The sequence below is a fragment of the Taurulus bubalis genome (genome assembly GCF_910589615.1).
Source record: "Taurulus bubalis genome assembly, chromosome: 1".
Lineage (NCBI taxonomy): Eukaryota > Metazoa > Chordata > Actinopteri > Perciformes > Cottidae > Taurulus > Taurulus bubalis.
Window position 1 is genome coordinate 6,067,904 of NC_136589.1, and position 19,482 is coordinate 6,087,385.

The following is a 19,482-nucleotide window of genomic DNA, read 5'->3' on the forward strand; positions in this document are numbered from 1 at the left end:
AACATACTACTTAAAAAAGACACAACATACATTAAGTTTGAACCAAGGTTTGGGAAATATTTGCCAAATATCGTAAAGAAAAGCTGAGAGTTTTACCATGAACACCCTTTTCAAAGGACGTCTCTTTGAATCCATTTAAGCCAGAAGCATCTAGATTTGTTTGATTAAAAAACAGATTATGCTTAATTTACAGTGCATTTCCAATATGTCAAATATATAACGTATTCCATTTGTGCATGAAAAAAATATTTCAAAGAAAAGAAAAGTAATAATGACATATGACAAATTGAACCAGAAAAAGTAAGTAACAAAAAACAACAGAAGAAAAAACTCTATATGCACATATTAATATGCAATCTCCCTTGTTGAAGCGGCAACATTTCCTGTCATATCTCTAATACCGACCTGAACTCTGTGTTGGTAATGTGACCACTAGGTGTCCTTAGAGCTCCATTAGCTCTCCCTGTACAACACTGCTAATCAGTCCTCAATGTATTTACCACTTGCCCTGTAGATAGTAATTTATCAGTTGAGGGCGGTTATGTGCTTTGGTGTTGTGTTCCCTGCCTGTGTGGCCTTTGCTGAACATGTGAGGCAACAGTGAAAAGCTCTCTCCAAACAAGCTCCTCTAATGCATGTACTTAACTTCACTTAATTTGTGTTAATTCCCAGCATTAAGCGGGGCTAATGACTGTGCAAGTGAGTGCACTGTCATTACCTTGCTCTGCCGGACATCAAATGGCAGCTGATGGACTCATTAAAAAAAATTCTAATGCACAGATTTGGGAGCTCTGGTAGAGCTCTCAGATGCATTAGGTATTGCAAAGGATAATTACACACTTTATATTTATGTACAGGATGTGCAGTATGGATATGTTTGAAATATCACAGTTTTAATTGTATTTCTATGTGTATTGTAAATGTATAGTGAGCATACCACTTCATACAGTATGCTTTACTTTGCATATCTGTCAGTATTTTTAACATTAAAATGACATTAGCATAAAGATTCTGAATAATTCATCAGTCCTGAGTGAATTCAGATGCACTGCTCTCTCTGTCTATCTCTCTCCCTCTCTTCGCTCCTCCATGTGAATAGACCACATGGTTCGTAGCTGGTTTAATGGGATGGAATGTGACAGGTTATGTTTTCATCTGCCTGATATGGAGCCTGGCTCGGGCGGGAGGGAACGAGGGGGAGAAAGAGAGACGGAGAGAGGGTGGAGAGGGGAAAGTGAGTTGGTCTTTACAGTTGTGGCCGGGATTCATAATTAGACATGTTTGTGCTTGTTTTGAATCAGTTATAGATGATGATGCTCTCTCTCTCACACACACACACACACACACACACACACACACACACACACACACACACACACACACACACACACACACACACACACACATGTCCACATAGAAAAACACATGCTCTGTATGGGGCCATTACTTCTGGTCCACTAACTCCCTACATTTGCTGTGTCTGTGCATTCAGAGCGCCATTAGTCCAAGACTCTGTGAATAATTGCTGAATGGACCGTGTTTTCACTGCTATCTACTCAGGTTCCAGTGTTGGTTGATGTTGTGGGTGAAGTGAGAGGGATGAGGACATTGATTGATGTTTGATGCTGAAGATAATGCTGCATCTTGCGCAATGCTTATCAAAGCATTATGCGCAGTATATGTAATGGATGAACAACATTCACTCAACAACTCCGCATGCATTGAACATTTATCAGCTTGTATTAAGGTTAGAAGTGCTTCGGTAGAGGTTACAATTACACCAACATCCTCACTTGACTTGGAATTGCTGTTCAAAACACATTATGTTTTCTCCACATTTGGCTGCTGATGGCAAACAAATTCAGATAATGAAAATATAGATTATTTTGTTTTCAAAAGGTGCATATTATGTCCCAGAGTTCATTTTCCATCCCCACAAATACATCCTCTATTCAAAACAATCTTGCCATATTGCTTCTCTTGAAATCTGTCATTGAGTTATTGTTGTCGCTTGTCATTTTCCTGTAATTTGTTTTCTGTGAGGCTCCCGAATAAAGAGTGAATGGAGAGAAAGGAAATACAGATAAAAGAATGCAGTGAGAGTGACAATTATTATGAAAAGGAAAATGCTTTTATTTTGTGCAGATATTTTGGATGGCAGCATTAAATCTTAACTGCTTTTCATTTATGGACTTGCGTGCGACTTATCACGGTATTGAAGTTGTATATCATTTATCACATTATTTCAATCACACAGGGCACGCCGCTCGGATAAAATGACCAAAACAAGGTAAGCAAACAACTAGCAAATATCCAATTTCCTTGTAAATTTAACACAAATCCATTTTCAGACCACTGTCAGATGGTCTACTTTTTGCAGATTGTAGTCAATTTGGCATCAACCTTTTTTTTTCATGATATTTGCATTTGCATCCTTTAATAACTCATTACTCTTAAATCAAGTTGATATTCTTCATCAGGCTATAACAACAATGGCGTAATGGTTTTAAATAAGTGGTGCTATGGGAGGATTTCAGGGTGCAATACATGTTGTTTTGACTGACAGGCTTTTCCGTTGTTATAGTTTATTGTGTCCGACACAGAGCAGAAATTGCTTTTTCAAGATGACAAGGAAAGACAACATCCTGCTCACCATTATCCCCCCAGAGAAGAATAACAACAACAATTTAATCTCCTTGGATCGAGATTATTATCTTTCTTTGTGTTGATATTTTGGACTTTTGTTGATCACTTCATGATCCTCCTTTTTGCCCTCCTCTCTAAGTAAATCAACATTTTGGAGAGGCAAACACTTTCATTATATTGAAATAATAAAATACTTGTATGGATTTGCTCTTTTTGTACTAAGAACATGATAACAAGGATTTAGAATGTAATATTCATATTTCTAATCCATTGTCAGATTTTGGGGTCAACTAAGCGCATTAGAATCAGGATTTAAAGATACTGGCAAGAGAGGTTAAGAATATATTTAGGAGATGGAGGATAAACAAGTTCTTAATGTGCCATTTAATGTAATTATTATTGCAAAGAGGGATGGTCTTTTCATTGTTCAGTGGAAAGCACATCGGATCCTTTGTTATTTATTGAGGAAGGCATCTGCATTGTTTAGTTGACTTATTCCTGTAGTTTTGTCAATTTTTCATACAATACAATTTCTAATAAAGATTGGTACAGTTTAAAAGGATTCCTATGGACAATCACAGTCTTGTTTGCACTGGTAAATGTTAGGCTGATAGCACTGCTTTATCTTATCCCTATATGATATTGACAGTTGCAGGTTATAATCATTAATCATCACTTATTCCCTCTTAAATTTGTCTTTACCTTGATGAAAAAAACATATCACCTGTCAAACAGCAACAGCGACGGCTATGTGCCAACGTTTATGTTGTGTTTTATACTCACAGATGTGATTACTCACATATTAACTGTACAGTTACACGCAGACCGTTTGAATCCAGTGTGTTATAATGTTGTGTGTATGTTGGTAAACTCCTCTGGATCATGATCTGGTTGGCAATTTTGTGCAACCGATCGCGCACACCACTCTATGTTTTGTGTGTTCTGTGTTTTACTGAACACCCAACATGCAACTGTTCATTAAATTAATGCAAACTATACTGAAAAAAGCTAAATGTTTCTTAGTTTTTGCAAAACATAGTCATATACAGATTAGATACAAATAGGACCTAGTACAGACACATCCTCATTTTGCAGATGAGCAACATTGATCAATAGTTATTAGTGATTTCTTTGAATGTGCGGATGTCTTTTCGTTACCGTAACCTTAATACATATTGCTCTCTTTTGTTATACTGATGTGTAGTTAAAGGGGCGGGGTTATGTGGTGTAGGGGCAGGGCTTAAGTGTTCCAATCCAATCAGGGGACGCGTTCTCTCCTTCTCGCCACTCCTATTGGTTACAATCTCTCTGTGTATTATGCCTATGTTGCTTGGCATTCAAGCGATTAGCTCGCTGCTAATGGTAATGTTGGTGATTTCCGCCTATTTTCCCATCATTCTACCCATATCGTAAAATATTACACAAAGCTTGGCTGCAGTGTTTCTTTCTGCTTTCAACGGTAAGTTTGTCTCAAACCAGTGTCAGCCCAGGTTGCCAACCTGCTGTTATTTACCTGTTAATGCTAGCAAGCTAACGTTTTGTCAAGCTGAAAAGACTTGCTGGCATCCCTAGCTAACAACAACAACAATATATCGAGCTTACGTAAAAAGACGAGAACAGTCTCAGGGAGGTCCAGAAACTAATTTACTTTTAGCTATTTTCCTGGTTCGGTTATATGACGTGAATGTTAGGGTGCTAGCTCGAGCAGGTTAGCCCACGTTAGCGCATCCATGGCTACTGCTGATGTGGTTTGTTTTCATGGCAACTCGGCAGCTGTTGCTCTGGTGTTTGTGTCATGTTTTATGTTGTGCTAAACATCAGAAACCGAAAGATGTTCACGATTGCTTTGTTCTTAAAACATCCACTTTCATTAGAGACTCATCCTATTTAACTCATTTAGAGTTTCGAAGTTAAAAGTTGTTTTATTAGCTCCTTATTTAACTTCACTTTTCGTGACGTTACTACATGTGAGGCACAGACTAGGGTCCTCTTGTATAACATGTCAATGATATATTGTATGAGGGCATCTCTGTTTTTTTTTTTATTATTTGAAAATTATTTCTCCATTGCCTGCTAACTTAAGGTGTGCTTCATTGCAGACAGCTTCATTTTGTATAGGACGATGAATGGACCCCCTACTTCAGCTGTGTGGAGATGACCTGCCACCCCTTTGGGAATGGTCAGAATGGGGCCGGATGTGCCCCTTCTTAATGAGTACAAGCAGGAGTTCTTCTGGAAGCGCTTCCCCCAGACAGTGTTGGGGGGTCCACGCTTCAAGTTGGGCTACTGTGCCCCACCATATGTCTATGTCAATCAGGTAGTCTTGTTCTTGACACCATGGCTTTTTGGGGGCATTGGTACGCTGCTCTGCCAGCTGCAGCTGCTTCAAGAGCTCCACGCCACAGTGCTGTCTGGTATGCTTATGTTTGGTGCTGCAGCGGGTGTCCAAGCCCTGGCACTGTATGCTGCTCGGAGGAGTGGCACAGTGGAGAGACTAGGTGCGCCCAACATCCTGGTTGATGAAGAAGATGTGGAATTTATCCACTGTGTCAGCCCAGAGACTGTTCGATTTATTGCCCCAGGGAAGCGGTTTGGACTGAATGTGGTACTGCATACAATGCTAGCTGGGGTGCTCTGTGGCTTTGGGACATGGTACGTGTTCCTTGGCAGACTGACTGCTCTTTACGGAAGCATTGGCATATCTCTTGTCGTCTTTGTACTGAGTTGGGTGACACTGTGTATCGCTGAGTATTCCCTCATTGTAAATACAGCCACAGAGACGGCCACTTTCCAGGCACAGGACACTTATGAGATCACCCCACTCACCCGGCCTCTCTACATTTTTATTTTCATTGCTGTGGACCTGGCTGATAGGTGAGCAACAGCAACACAATTATCTGATTAAATTGAGTTTTCCTCTTTTATAGATTTTTTTTTTTTTTTATGTTTGCTGCCATAATTCATCTCAATGCCTTGCTCTGATTTAGGTTCTCCGGCTCTGTCCCTGAGCTCCAACTGGCAAGCCAGGTTCTCCATGTGCTGTTCCTTTTCCTACCTCTGCTGTGGGCGCTTGGTATACTGCCTCCCCTTGATGCCCTGCTCCTCTGGGGCATGGAGCAGGCTCTTGTTTTTGGCCTAGGAGGCTCGCCCATGTCCAGCAACCTCAGGTACGTATTGAAAAAGCATGCTTTAGCCTTTGCTTTCATTTGCAGTTTTACACTACAGTAGAAAATCTGAAAGTCGTAAACAACATAATCAACCACAACATGCTTGTAAATGACACCAGAGGATCTCCCTCCTATGCCATGAAATAAATATAAAAAAATATCTGGCTATAATGAAGGCTATGGTTATATTTTTCATTCCGTATATCTAGTACAATGTGTGAGTCTGTGTAAGTTAGATATTTAGTTTAAGTCATGTTGTCAAGACAATAATCATCTATATTTATTTATTGTTTGAAGTTGTGGATGTCGTGATTTAAAGCAGTACCTTCACTTTTTTACAGCAGAAGTTTGGGCTAAACACAGTTTTTGTTTATTCAAATGATGTGTTATGTGGGAAGCTAGTTCTAATCAGATTATCATAGTCTCCTTGAAGGGACAAGAGTGACTGTAACCTGTACATCATCAGCGCTGACATATTGTGTGTACACTGTCTCATAGGCTGCTGTTGATGTTTGGTATATCTGCCGGCGTAGCTGTGTGTAACTACTTCATCCCCTCAACACTGGGAGTGGTTCTCTTCTCCATCTCTACGGGATTTCTGCTGAGCCTGGACCTCAGCCAGGTTGGCACACTCTGCAGAGGGCCCAGGGCAACCTTTGGGGAAAGTGGATTTCGAAGAGGTAGTTCGCCACCTCCTCCTCCCAGTTCCTTTGGCTGGAATCTGGGCTGCAGGGAGCTACTTCTATATTCAAGCCTGTTTTTGGTGGCGATGGCAGAGGCAGGGCTTTTGCATTACTTCCTTGGTTCATCTCAGTCACCGAGCGGGGCTACGGGGCCCCAGGCTCCTGTCAGCTACCTTCTCCTCATACTCTTCTGCTTCTGTTGGGCTCTCAGAGAAATCCAGGGAGCCTATGTATTTGGAGGGGTGTTCCTCAATCCCCTGTACCCTAAAGGCATGTCCAGTGTGCAGAATTTCAAGCAGAGGAACAGAGGATTATACATCGCTGCAGCAATTAGAAGAGTCCTTCTTTATCTTGGTGAGCGTGTTATAATGTGTGTTTTAAGGCTGATGTTCTCCGATCTCAGTTGTGATGAAGATATTGCTGTGTATCTGAATGTGTTTTTGACCTGCAATTACTGTGTGTTTTACTTCACAGTGTCTCCATTTGCAATGATTGCTTTCCTGTCTATGGACAAATCTCTGCATCCGCTCCACAGGGTTTCCCTCAGTGTGGGATTCACACGAGCCTTTAGACTGGTATGCTGACACTAACTCTTGCTCATAATCTATGTTTTAGTATAAACAGAACATGCTGAAAATATAAACTACTGCAAGCAGATTCTTAATGTAACCAGGAAAAAAAAATCGCTGAAAAGTATGACAATCCAGAATTTAAATTTTTTTTCTTAAAATTAACTGTGTTTAATCTCAGAGTGTGTTTTTGAAATGTTATGCTCAGCACAGTGGTTGCTCTTTGTTGCTGTGCAGGTGTGGCAGAATTCAGAGGATGCTCTGCTGCAGATGGTGGTGGTAGTCTTAGTGCGGCTTGCAGCTGGAAACAACATGCTGCCGGGGTGGGACAACCTGGGCACTGGAGTTCAGCTTCTTCTGGTGAGGTCAACATAAATTTTCACCTGTTTCTACCACACATCAGCCCACACAATGGCCTCTTTGACCTCCGTGCTCCGACCACGGCCATCTTCAAACCACACATCTGTAAAGTGTGTGGTCGTGGCTGCATTTTGCATGGTTGCAACGCTATCACGATCACAAAATCTGACAGAAGATTAAACGCCCGACAAGGCCACATTTTGCCCTGAAGACACACACACAGACTCACAAGGTGAAGGCAACGTCGCGGATGATAATAACAGTCCAGTTTAACACCACAGTGAACCACCACCTCAATAGTAAACGTATAGCTAAAATACCTTTCTGACCGTGTCATTCAAAACGGCACATTATTTCCCATGCAAATGTAGAATTTATGAATGAGCTATTGTTTGTTTGCATTCAATTTTAGAGGTATACCCAACCAAAGGTGCCAATGAGTGTATTTATTTATAATATTGTTATACGTTTTTCCACATTTTTAATTTGGTCAGCAGATATTAAAATAGCAACAACAAAAAAAGTAATAAAAAGTGAATGAAGCACACAAATAACTCAAACATATAATATGCTGATAAGACCTAATAGTGGTTCAGTACATCAGTGCTCTTTATGTGTGTTTCTATTCCAGGTGGGCCTCCTGATTGACAGACTGACCCAGTTCCTCACCAAGCTAAAGTTCACCCTGACTGTGTTGGTGACATCTTGGACAGAGAAGAAGCAGCGCCGTCAGTCGGCTGGAACCCTCTTGGCTCTGAATGCCTCCCTATGTCCGCTGTTGCTCGTGGTGGTGACCCTGTCTGCCTTGCTCTCCGCCCCTCTGCTGCCCCTCTTCACCCTGCCCATCTTCCTGGTGGGGTTCCCCAGGCCTCAGCGCAGTTGGCCAGGCCCAGTAGGTACCGCCTGTCCCTGCCCGGACTCAATCTTCTACCAGCAGATGAGTGGAAGTCTGGCCTCTGCTCTGAGGACGGCCTTTGCAAGAGGATCACTGGGTTAGTTGTCCATCCTTTATATCTTCTTTCTATGGCGTCTTCTTTAAAAAAAAAAAAAACACTTTCTTAAATGTTACAAGTTAATATTGTTTACTATATTAGAATTGTTATGGTTTGCAAATCTATCTAAATATTCTATTGTAATATTAATTGAGAGCATTCAAGTATATTAAAATAATATAATGGCTGTAAATAATTGTTTTTATCATTAAAAATATATATTTTACCCATTAGTTTAGTTAGTAAATGTTTGGTGTAAAAAAACTAATTATCATGATACTCGTCAATTGGATTAATACAAAATCTCAGTACTTTATATTGTTTGTTATTTACCATATTCCAAAAATGTTTTTACTACAATGTGTTTTGACTTGTAGTGGAGCTGTCACAATATCAGATTATCAATTCACGGCTATTGTGGCCTAAAGAATTTACGATGACTATTATTACAATATCTTTTGAAAATTTTAAAAGAAAAACTAATTCAATCAATAATCTTTAACATTGTTTATTGTTTGTTATGTCCCTTTTTAACAAATTAATTACACTTAATAAACAAGTGTAGGCAGGTGAGAGTCTGTCACCATAACTGTACACAAGCGTCATTTAAGAGGCTCTGGATTCATTATTTTATCATGTGCATATTATTAACATATCAATATTTCATTTAAAAAATATAACCATACTGTTTGCAACACCCCTAACTTGAACTATAATTGGAGTGGCTAAACTTTTCTCTGGGTGAAGTAGAGACAGTATGCAGATCAAAGAGCAGTGAGCCATCACCTCATATGGTTTAATCGTAAGAGGACTGTTGTTGGGAGCAGCTCCTTGGAATTGCTCCCAGTAATGCAAACTTACATGATCCAGTTGAGCTTCCTGTGAAGTGACCCAAAAAAAAAAAAACTCTGATCTGTCTTCATTACATTCAAATCTTTCCACACCATTAACCTCATAATGCTCGGAAGCCAAACAGAGCTGCTGCTAGGATTTTGTTCTGTGCTCGATCAGGAAGGGGCAAGCGAAAAAACAGTGCAAGTAGAGTATCATTCTTTATGGATTGATTATTCAAAACTGAATAAAGCTGCTGCGGTGATGTCATCACTCAATCTTGTTTTTGTTAGCTTGGGGTGCTGTAGCTGTGATGTATAATTCAGAATAATCGCTTGTTAGGTGGATGCTCAAAGTCTAGCAATGGCAGTTTGTAGTGTTCTTTTGCTTTGCTCACACTGGGGGCCGTGGAGCAGTGAGCAGGAAGGAGTCTGCCCAGCTTGTCACTTTGCATCATGAGGTACGACTGGGACAATTCTGAGATGTCGTTATGGGACCTGACATGATTCTTGAGCGACTACTAGTCAACTTAAAACAAAAGCCTCCATCACCTTGCCATTTCTGTTCATCTGCGTTGAAATAAATGTCTGTCTTTTGCCTGCATTTCTGTAAAAGGAGGGAACTTTTAGAGACTAATGGAAAACTAAGGCTAAGAAAAGATGTAATATTTAGATCCCTGTGCAGTCAGCCAGTTAAAACAGTATCATGACCTTCCTGTACAACTCTGATGTCTCCCCGCAGCTCATCCAGTGGCTATGTTATCTATATAGTCAACAGAGGGATGCACAGATGATGCAAATTAAAAGGACTGTGCACCATTGGTTGTGTGTGTGTGTTACATGGTGTACCTCTTTACATGTTGCATGCATGGATGGCTGATGATTTTCTCCCCCTTCTGTAGGTTCTTTAGCCCCAGGCTCTCATTTTCTTGGGCGCTTTCAGGACCGTATGGTTTGGATAATGATCCTGGAGAGAGGATATGGCTACTGTACAGTCAACATTAAGGTACTGTATCCTTCCGTAGTGTCTTTTAGGAAGCATTGCAGTCATTTACAACAAGATGGTAAAATGTGTTTTGTTACAGGGTCTGGAGCTGCAGGAGACATCTTGCCACACAGTGGAAGCACGGAGGGTGGATGAGGTGTTCGAGGCAGCTTTTGAGCGCCCCGAGCGTCTTGGTTTCACCCAGGGTTTTAACCTGCACTGGGGAAATGCCCTCACCCCATGTGCTGCCCTTGCAGTACGAGTCTACTCTGATGCCCGAAATGTGCTTTCTGGCATCATTGACTCTCATGATAACTTAAGGAAACTTCAGGATGACTTTCTGAAAGCACTGGTCTGGTTGCTCCTCCGATACTGTGTGCAGAAGCATAAAGGATTTCTATGGAGCAATGAAGAAGGGCCGGGGGTTGGAGGCAGGAAGTCCCAGTCTTCCCAGTTGGCCCAGACCACCTGTAACCAGCCGCCTGAGGCTGTCGTGGTGGAATCTAATGTGTCTTCTCTCAGGTTCAGACAGGACAGCTCCAGTTTGACCTCCTTTGGTGATTGGTCAGATGAGGACGACTTATTTGGACCTCAACCAGCCAGGCGGACAGTGGCATTAGTGACCGCAGAGGCTCAGCCTGGACATGCAGCGCTGCAGACAGGGGCCTCTCTGCCAGGCTCTGTGGAGATGGACACCCTTTTTGAAAACATGGCTCTCTCTGCCCTGCAGCCTCTGCAGCCTCTGGGTTTGGGCATCGGGATGCCAGCAGTGGATAAAGGCCGGAACCCGGAGGTCTTCAGAGAAAGTCCCGGTTCTCTCCCTCAGTTGAACTTCAACTGCTCCCAGTCAGAGGCATTCAACCTCCCAACAGGGTGGAGAACTGCACCGTTGCTACCATCCCGCTTGCTGCAGCTCAGGTCTTTGTTTCCCGAGGACTGGTTTCGGTTCACCTTGGGGCAGTTTGGGCCTGCTGTGCAGGGCGAGACCTCAGAGGACATGACCAAAGCCCTGAAGGAGGATGAAGCGTTGAAAGAGCTGCATGCACGGGTTGCACTTTCGTGTCTCATCTCACTGGGAGCAGAGTCTGCCTTCACCAGTCCCAGTTACGTCTACAGACTCTATTGTGGAGATGTACCATGGACGGAAGGACTCGACTGGCTCTCCTCAAGTAAAGAACTTTACCAGCTTGCACTTCGGGCTTTCAGGTAAAATTGACAGTTAAGAGTTTCTAGGTTTTGGTAACTGATCACAGCGTCAGGAAAAAAATAATATTTTATTGATTTCTGCCTCTATGTTTGCCATCAGGTTCAGTTTCAAGCTGCTGTTTGATCAAGCAAGTCTAGGACCCATGGAGTCCCCTGAGGAGTTGTTCAGCACCTTGGAGGAATATGAAAGGGATTGGTACATTGGCCTAGTGACGGAGAAAGGCTGGCACGACAGTGTCCTTCAGGAGAAACCCTTCCTGTTTTCTCTAGGACATGACCTTGCTATGGTAATCACACGTACCACTCCATATACATCCTGTCTAAGTTACACTTTTGATACCTTAAGTACAGATTCTTTCTTATTCAGTAATTGGAAAACATTTAGAGGATGTAAAATAGCAGTTTAGAGACTATTTCAGTGAAAGGTGTGTATTTAATTTGCATCATTGATTGTCCTTGTCCACAGGGAACCTACACGGGGCGAGTCCTGTCCTTGCAGGAGCAGCTGGTGCAGGTGGGTCGTCTGAATGGAGAGGGGGTGCGAGGCCAGTGGGCAAACCTTTCCTGGGAGCTCCTGTATGCTACTAATGACGACGAGGAGCGTTACAGCATCCAGGCTCACCCCTTCATGCTAAGGAACCTAACTGTTCAGGCAGCTGACCCCCCTCTAGGATACCCAATTTACTCCTCAGCCCCCCTCCACTTCCCCTGCCTCTGACATGTGGCATCATCTGCCCCTTCTGCTGAACGTACTCGGGACAGGTAGGAGGATGTTTTTCAGTCGGTACTACCACAGCAAAATGTCCATTTTCCAAAGTCAATGGTTATTTTGAAATTGATGTGGAAACTACAGCAAAGTCAAGAAAACTTCAAATAATTTAGGAGTTTTGATTTTGAAAACTGATGTCTGTTGGGAACCTACTTAGTTTTCACATTAACTTGACTTTTTTAGTGCTTAATTTCCTGCAGCACAGAGGAAGCAGTGGCATCGGTGGGATTTTAACTGACAATGTGGACTACCTCTTAGAACAGTACATGAAAGAAAACAAATCCCTTATAGGTTTCCACCAAAGCACACACGTTATGTGGTTTGTTTATTCATGTTTGTGCTTAAAAAGAAGTGAATACATTTGCCAGCCTTTACTCTACATGACACCTACTGCATACCTCCAGTTTTATCAGATTTCACAATTTTCCGGTGATCCCTCTTTATGCCAACAAAAACGGGACAAGAGTTTTAATGTTTTAAGATATCAAGGATGTGCCTTGAGTATGTCTTGCTGTATGTGTCAGTAGTTTAGTGCTATTGTTTTGTTTACAATTCACTTGTTTACAATTTAGAATGAGTTAAATGAATTTGTCCATATTCTTATGTACATATTGTGTTTTTTTTATATGTTTAACTGTGTATACTTATAATAAAATAGCTTGGCAGAAGCAGTTTTGTTATCTTTCACTAAACAAACTTTACAGGGCAGAAAATATATCCCAACTCAATTGTATTAGGCATTCAAACGGTTAGTGCAAGTCCTTTGCTACATTGCTCCAATATTATGATTAATGTAGGCTTTAAATCAGAAATTCACATAATCTGAAGACAAACAGTAAAATACAGGATTTACTTAACATTTGAGATGAAAGCCTAATGAAATAGAAAATGGACCCGTTTTTATAAGACCCTGTCAAGCTCTGAGCTTTCAAAGCAGTTGTGTCTTTAAATGTTGTTCTTAGATATGAAGGCAAGGACACCCACATCATTTTCCAGGTCGAACATCAGGAATTCCTGCGTTTCCACTTGAGGATTTGACCTTCAGGAGGACTTGGGCTTCGTGAAGTATGCAGTGTCTGCATCCTGCAAAATAAAGGGCTGGCAGTTAGCACTGTGTACAGTAAATCTGATCTAAATTGGTAGGTGTGTTTTCACCCCAAAAAGTTATTTTAAAAAGGTATGATTTTTATATTGAAATTAACTTCCCTTTTGAAAATGTCTAGTCACATGCAAATTCACTTAACTCCGGTGTTGAGGAATACTGTGTATGTTTTGTCAAGTTTTTCTTTTGTCCCGAAGGTATATGTCACAGAACGTACTCAAGTATAAGCATGTGATGCTTCAATGTCTGGCCAGTTTGACATGACCTTTCTTCATAGCCCTCAGCTGTCCCTGTCCAGCAGAGGCCAACAGGCACACTGATCAGTCAGTCAGAACCACCGGGAAGTAGTCATTCTCCCTGTCATACCCTGGCCACTGTCTTCTTCTTATTAGACTCAAGCAAGGTCAGTAACAGCTAAGGCCCCTAGCTGTCAAGACACAGCTTTGCATAATGTCTGCCACGTTCTGCTTTATTCACGTATTTTAAGTCCTTTGACACAGTGAGAATCCCCCGGTCCCAGGTCGAACGGCGCAAGGTCAACCATACAGAAAGCGATTATAACGCCAAACGTACAGAAACAACAAACTGGTCTCATCCCTTGTGATTGCTTTCTGGTTGCTTTAAATATAGAAAATTGTTTTTCAGTACAATAGGGGATGTTTTTAAAAAGGCCCTATACACCAACGGTAAACTTTAAAAGAAAAGTTCAACATTTTGGGAAGCTTATTTGCTTTCTTCAGAGATTCAGATGAGAAGATTATAAACACTCATATCTGTATGTTAAATATATCGAGACGATATAACCTGTTAATTAAAGCTTTAAAAGGAGTTAGTCAGCCTATTTTATTTCCTTTGGCTAGAGCCTCATTAGTCTTTACTTATGTTAAAGTGCTCTGTGGCAAGCTCCAGTTACATATTTACCAGACAGACAGACATTATGATAGTTGTGTCCGGTAGACATCACGGATGATAAATCTAGCCAATGCATTGGTTGAATATGCAACATATTGACTTTGTACACATAGATTTCCTAAAATTAGATTATATACGGTACCTACCAGACCAGCTTTGAAATTCTGCACCCTTTTTCTGCCCAACATGTTTGTGATGAACCAGGCAAATGTGGGCGCATACTGCCAGGTGTAGTAGAACAGGAGGAAGGGCTGCTGTGCAATCCACATTTCCTTGACACCATTGGCCATTCCCACCAGCATTAAACGCACGCAGCGACTTGTTGGCATCTTGTGCCCCTGGTTACCAGCTACAGCCATGGGCTTTGGTAATGGAAGGAAAACAGGTTACTGAAATAGCTACTGTCATATCACATACAGGTACAATACAGGATTGTTATGTTAAAAATGAACAGCGCTATAGCAAATACCTTGTGCACTTCCTCCGTGAAGGAATTTTGGACAATCTGTGATTGCACAGGCCCTGGACACACCGTGCTGATGAGTATGTTGGGAAAGTCAGTGAGCTCGGTTCGAAGAGAATTAAAGAAACCCTGTAGACAAAACAGTGAAAAACCAGCAACAGGACTGAACAGCTAATCGCATGTAGAGGTATTTAAACAAATTATAATAATAAACAACACTGCCATTCCTGAAGAAAAAAAAGAGTTATTAATCAAAACTGCATGAGGACACTGGAGTAATGAAATCAGAGAAAACAAACACAAGCTCATGTGACCATTGTAGCTGTGGTCCAAACACTTGCTATCTGTATTCCCGTCACCTGAAGGGCATGCTTGCTGGCAGAGTATCCCGTTGCCAGGGGTGCCCCGGCCAGGCCGACTACGCTGCTGACGGTCACAATGCTTCCTGTGCCTCGCTGCGTCATGTGAGGCAGCACGAGCTTGGTGATGGAGACCGTACCCAGGAAGTTGAGCTCCATCAAGGCCTGATACACATCAATGCTGGTCTCCAAGCACAGAGAGCGCTGGCTTCGGCCCCCATTGTTAATTAGGACATCAATCTGGAAATAAAAATTGGACAAAACCACAGAATAGGAATACAGCATGATTTGAATACATTTGAATTTACAATGTTAAGATATTAACAGTATAGTGAAAATATAACAGTAAAGTAAAACGTTTATGGATTGAATACGGTGTGAATATTGTGATTAAATAAATAATAATAATAATTACACATAATAATTACACACTGTTAAAGATCTTCTGCATTCCATCTGGGAATGACAGTTTGTGACATGCTCTTATTGCAATTAAACTAATGACGAAATCACATTGTATTATAAAAGAGTGTAGCAGCCCTACATGTCCAAAGTACTGAATTGCAGCTTTTGCTTTTTCTTCATGCGACGTCCTCTCCAACAAATCAAGTGGAAGAACCTGAATATCTTCATCCTGAAGGTCGGAGCACTCTTGAGAAAAAGAATTCCAGAAATTATTCAGCTGGTCGCAACTGAGTAAAACTAAATGAAAGTACTACCAATGTTATAATTGTGTTACACTGTAGTGTTCTGCAAGAGTTTGACGAAGTATTCAGACAATTTTAATCGGCTTTCTTTTCGCTAAGCCATTCAATATATAGTTGTTTTTATTTTCTCACCTAAACAGTGACGTTTCACCCTCTTGAGCTCATCCTCACGTCGAGCAGACAGGATGAGCCGTGACCCACACTTTGCTAGCTGGTAGGCCAGCTCCTCTCCAATCCCACTGGAGGCTCCAGTGATCCAAACCACCAGCCCTTTCAGTTTATTCTCTGGTTAACACAAAAAATACAACTGTCAACATTGGCTCCATCACAAACAAAACTGTATATAGGGTTTTTGTGTCTATGTTTTGTCCTTGACAATGGTGGAAATTAAAATGTACTTTTTTGCCACTAAATATTTGTAATCCTTTTGGCTTACTTACTGCTACCTGAGTCAAATTTCTGAATACCTATTCCACTACTGGTCCTTCATATGAAATATATATATATATATAAATATGAAATGTGTATAAATCATTCCCAGATATGACTACGCTAAACATTCACCACGTATACAATGTGGAGTTTGATCTGTGAACATCTCAGATGAGCATCATGTGACTTACAGTCATGGGTCAAAGTGAAACGTTCGCTAATTGTTGTTTAACCGTTTACTCTGTTTTGCTACGAAACCTCGGGGAATGGAAACATTGACACCGACTGTCCCCACCTTATCATCAAACGGATACATTTCCTTGTTTGTGAATAAGAGTCAGGTTTCAGTAACTCACCTGGCCTGTGTCCGAACAGGCCTGCCCAAAGCAGAGTGAAGTCTGCATCCGCGAAAATAAAACACAGGAAGTTAATAAGTAAATAAAGTGGTACAAAACACCACAGTGCAGATGCAACGCAGCAGTCCATTTGATGAAAATTAATGAATTACGTTAGACTTATGGTTTAAGCTAAGTAGCCATACGATAAGGTTCTGCAACAATAAACAAAGCTACAATAAAAGGATATCGACGTCACTTCCGCTCGAATATTTTCAGAATTAAAGATATGCACAAATGAATCGTGTAAACGAAGCCCCATTTTATTTTCTTCTAACTCTTCATCCTTGCTGCTCTCTTCGAGTTGCAGAAGTCGATATTTTTTTCGCTGTTGTGAATGCCATCTTTTTGCAATAATAAGCTTCAACCAGTGTTACACAGACACTTGTTGTTTCTCTAAGAGTGATTGCTGTTACAAAACACAATTCACTTTCAGTAAAGAGAGCAAAAGAATAATACGCCAAGCTCACCCTCACTGTGTTAAAATGTGCAGCAGTGGAATACACAAGGCGTCATGGATCCAAAAGAGAGTCCATGGCCTCTTTTATTGCAATAGCCGTCAACACAGAATAAACAGGAGAAGCTAAAAAGAGTGACTGTGACACTGGGTTCTATTTAGAGGTACAAAGTGTTCTACATCGAGACTTTTTGAAAAGTATAAGAGTAATATCTGGGCATAAAACATTAAACCTGTAAAGTACCAGTTGTCTCATATGAATTATCAGTTGACAAGAGTGCAAGCTTCTATCTTCAAGTATAGACTTTATTGTGAATTTGTTGTTGAAACAGGTCATGATTTTTCTTCTTCTCTCTATTGATGCAGGCCATACATTTGGCGTATGCAGGTTTTATGCAGGTTTTTCCAGAATATGGACTATATGGAATATGTATATGGATTTCAGATACTTAAATTTGACCACTGGCAGCCCCACAAATATATGCTGAATAACAAGGACAGGTTATTGATATTGGTGCCTAGACAATGCCTTATTATCGGTATCTTTCTTTTTCTAAATAACAAAATATATTAAACCACTCAATATTGTCATACATATAATTACTATATAATGTATTCACTTGTGAGCAATGCTGCTGTAATCCTGTAATTTCCCCACTAAGGGACTAATAAAGGATTATCTTATTTTATCTTATCTTACATGAATGTGACAAATACACGTTTGAATTCATGAGTCCTTCAAAACCATCCCGTGTACAAATTCAAGCCAAATATCAGATTTGGGAGCCTATTTTGCATTGGCTAATTGCCTCCTGTGTTACAGTCTGAGCAGCCACAACTCTACAGGGATGATGTCATTTTTCCGAGTACGCAACCTGCAACATCCGGGTCCTTTCTCTTAGTAACTGTGCCATAGATGCATTGACAATAACTGCATACCACGTTTAACGATTGCGCCCCACTTATTCTAAATTTCTCATTGGGCGACTTAAGTCCATGGATGTATAATAAAACCATCTTTCCACTGGTCGAGCGACTCGAGCCTGCTGACTTCCTGTACACACTTGTGGGATTAAATAGTTTAATCACGCAGCTCTTTCCAAATGTTATTGGACTGAATGGATCAAATTCGGAAAATGCAAATAGTCAGTTTCGGGGGGTTTGTGACACTCAGAAAAATGTATTCGCCATTTTACAGCTGGTCCTTTTCCAATGATTGTGTGTGGGAAAAATGGCCCAGTGTGCGTCACGTGATGATCCCGGAAGTTGTAATTACCCAGAGCAGCCACTACGCCGAAATCGCATCACAGCGCAGCGCTGTTCCTGGGGGCTTGCGCTGTGCTCCTCAGAAGCTAACGTTAGCTAGCAAGCTGTCAAGTGGAGAGGCTGGGACAGACGTTTCAGCTTCCCCCTGGCTTGACCACCCAAATCTCCGGCCCATAAATTCCCCCCAAAAATTAGTTAGAATATTATTAAGATCGCCAGCTGAGATAATGTAATGCATCACAGGCGCGCGCAAAGAGGGACCTCCGCACTTAAGCCATTTATATGAGTCTCGAGTGAAGATTGCTCCTTGCTAGCTAACTGGCTAGCTAGCCTAGCTAAACCGTCGAGAACCCCATAGTTTCGTCGGTGTGAACTGAGACTATTTGGTCCTTGTCACCTTCCCAGTTTCCGTTGCTGTCAACTGGTATTTCGGATATTTGGTAAGTCCTAACATGTTTACTCTAAAGCCAGTAGCTGCTGAGGAACCGTGTGTAGTTGAGCTATCCTAGCCGTTTTAGCATTCAATGCTAGCGTTAATACGTTAGCCAGGCCGAGGGTTTTCCTTGCCTTTAGACAATGTTAGCAAACGGTGGTAGAGGGAGGCCTGTCAAAGTTAGCTGTCGGGGACAAGGGTCAAGGCCCACAACTAGGCACGGCTGTTTGTTTATCTGGGTTACGGTCTGGACATCCTACAGGGTTAACTTTAACATTTTTTCGTTGATCAAATCTATGAGCAAATTGTATCTTGCTGAGCAGGTCCATGTTGTAGATTGGCGTATCCCAACGTTAGCATTAATGTTAGATTTGCCAGATCTCCAGAGATTGTTTTGGAGTGGTTATCGAGTCAGTCGGTTAGCTGGCGTTGAGAGTGCAGACATTAACCTGAGTAGCTAGTATGGTGAAGTGGTGGGCATTGCGAAGGTCAGATACATTGTGTCTCGCGGTGTGACGTTATTCAAAATACAATTAAATGACAGTGTCAATGGCATTGCAGATTACACTAACTACATTCAATGTTACACTTGATCAGGCAGTGGCTGAAGGGCGTTTCAATCGGATCCACAACAGCAGGGTTCCTAATAAGTAGCCAAAATGTTTACACGGCTCTACTATTTTTAGATGAGGGCAGGGGACCTAAGCCTAGCTCCAATATGCCAATCTTTTGCCACGACGCGATGGAAT

General features: G+C 41.4%; 2 protein-coding genes across 2 annotated transcripts; one reads left to right on the plus strand and one right to left on the minus strand.

The window, feature by feature from the left end:
- The first annotated feature begins 4,816 nt into the window (after nt 1–4,816).
- On the plus strand, nt 4,817–12,171 carry pcnx4 (pecanex 4). Its single transcript, XM_079232130.1, has 10 exons — nt 4,817–5,520; nt 5,634–5,813; nt 6,312–6,850; nt 6,971–7,071; nt 7,303–7,425; nt 8,057–8,417; nt 10,150–10,253; nt 10,333–11,438; nt 11,539–11,725; nt 11,905–12,171. The coding sequence occupies exons 1-10, from the start codon at nt 4,823–4,825 to the stop codon at nt 12,154–12,156; spliced, it is 3,651 nt and encodes a 1,216-aa protein (XP_079088256.1). The 5' UTR covers nt 4,817–4,822; the 3' UTR covers nt 12,157–12,171.
- A 979-nt stretch (nt 12,172–13,150) lies between these two features.
- On the minus strand, nt 13,151–16,668 carry dhrs7 (dehydrogenase/reductase (SDR family) member 7; the record flags this gene model as incomplete). Its single annotated transcript, XM_079232141.1, has 7 exons — nt 13,151–13,290; nt 14,368–14,583; nt 14,691–14,813; nt 15,044–15,283; nt 15,588–15,694; nt 15,883–16,035; nt 16,539–16,668. 7 exons carry the CDS (start codon nt 16,666–16,668, stop codon nt 13,249–13,251), a joined length of 1,011 nt encoding a protein of 336 aa, XP_079088267.1. The 3' UTR covers nt 13,151–13,248.
- Between the last annotated feature and the right edge of the window lie 2,814 nt (nt 16,669–19,482).

Bases quoted from the DNA above. Each gene is read 5' to 3' on its own strand.
- pcnx4 (XM_079232130.1), top strand. From the start codon at position 4,823: ATGGTCAGAATGGGGCCGGATGTGCCCCTTCTTAATGAGTACAAGCAG. The intron at 5,814-6,311 runs GTACGTATTGAA...ACTGTCTCATAG, and splicing joins CCCATGTCCAGCAACCTCAG to GCTGCTGTTGATGTTTGGTA. The intron at 11,726-11,904 runs GTAATCACACGT...CCTTGTCCACAG, and splicing joins TAGGACATGACCTTGCTATG to GGAACCTACACGGGGCGAGT.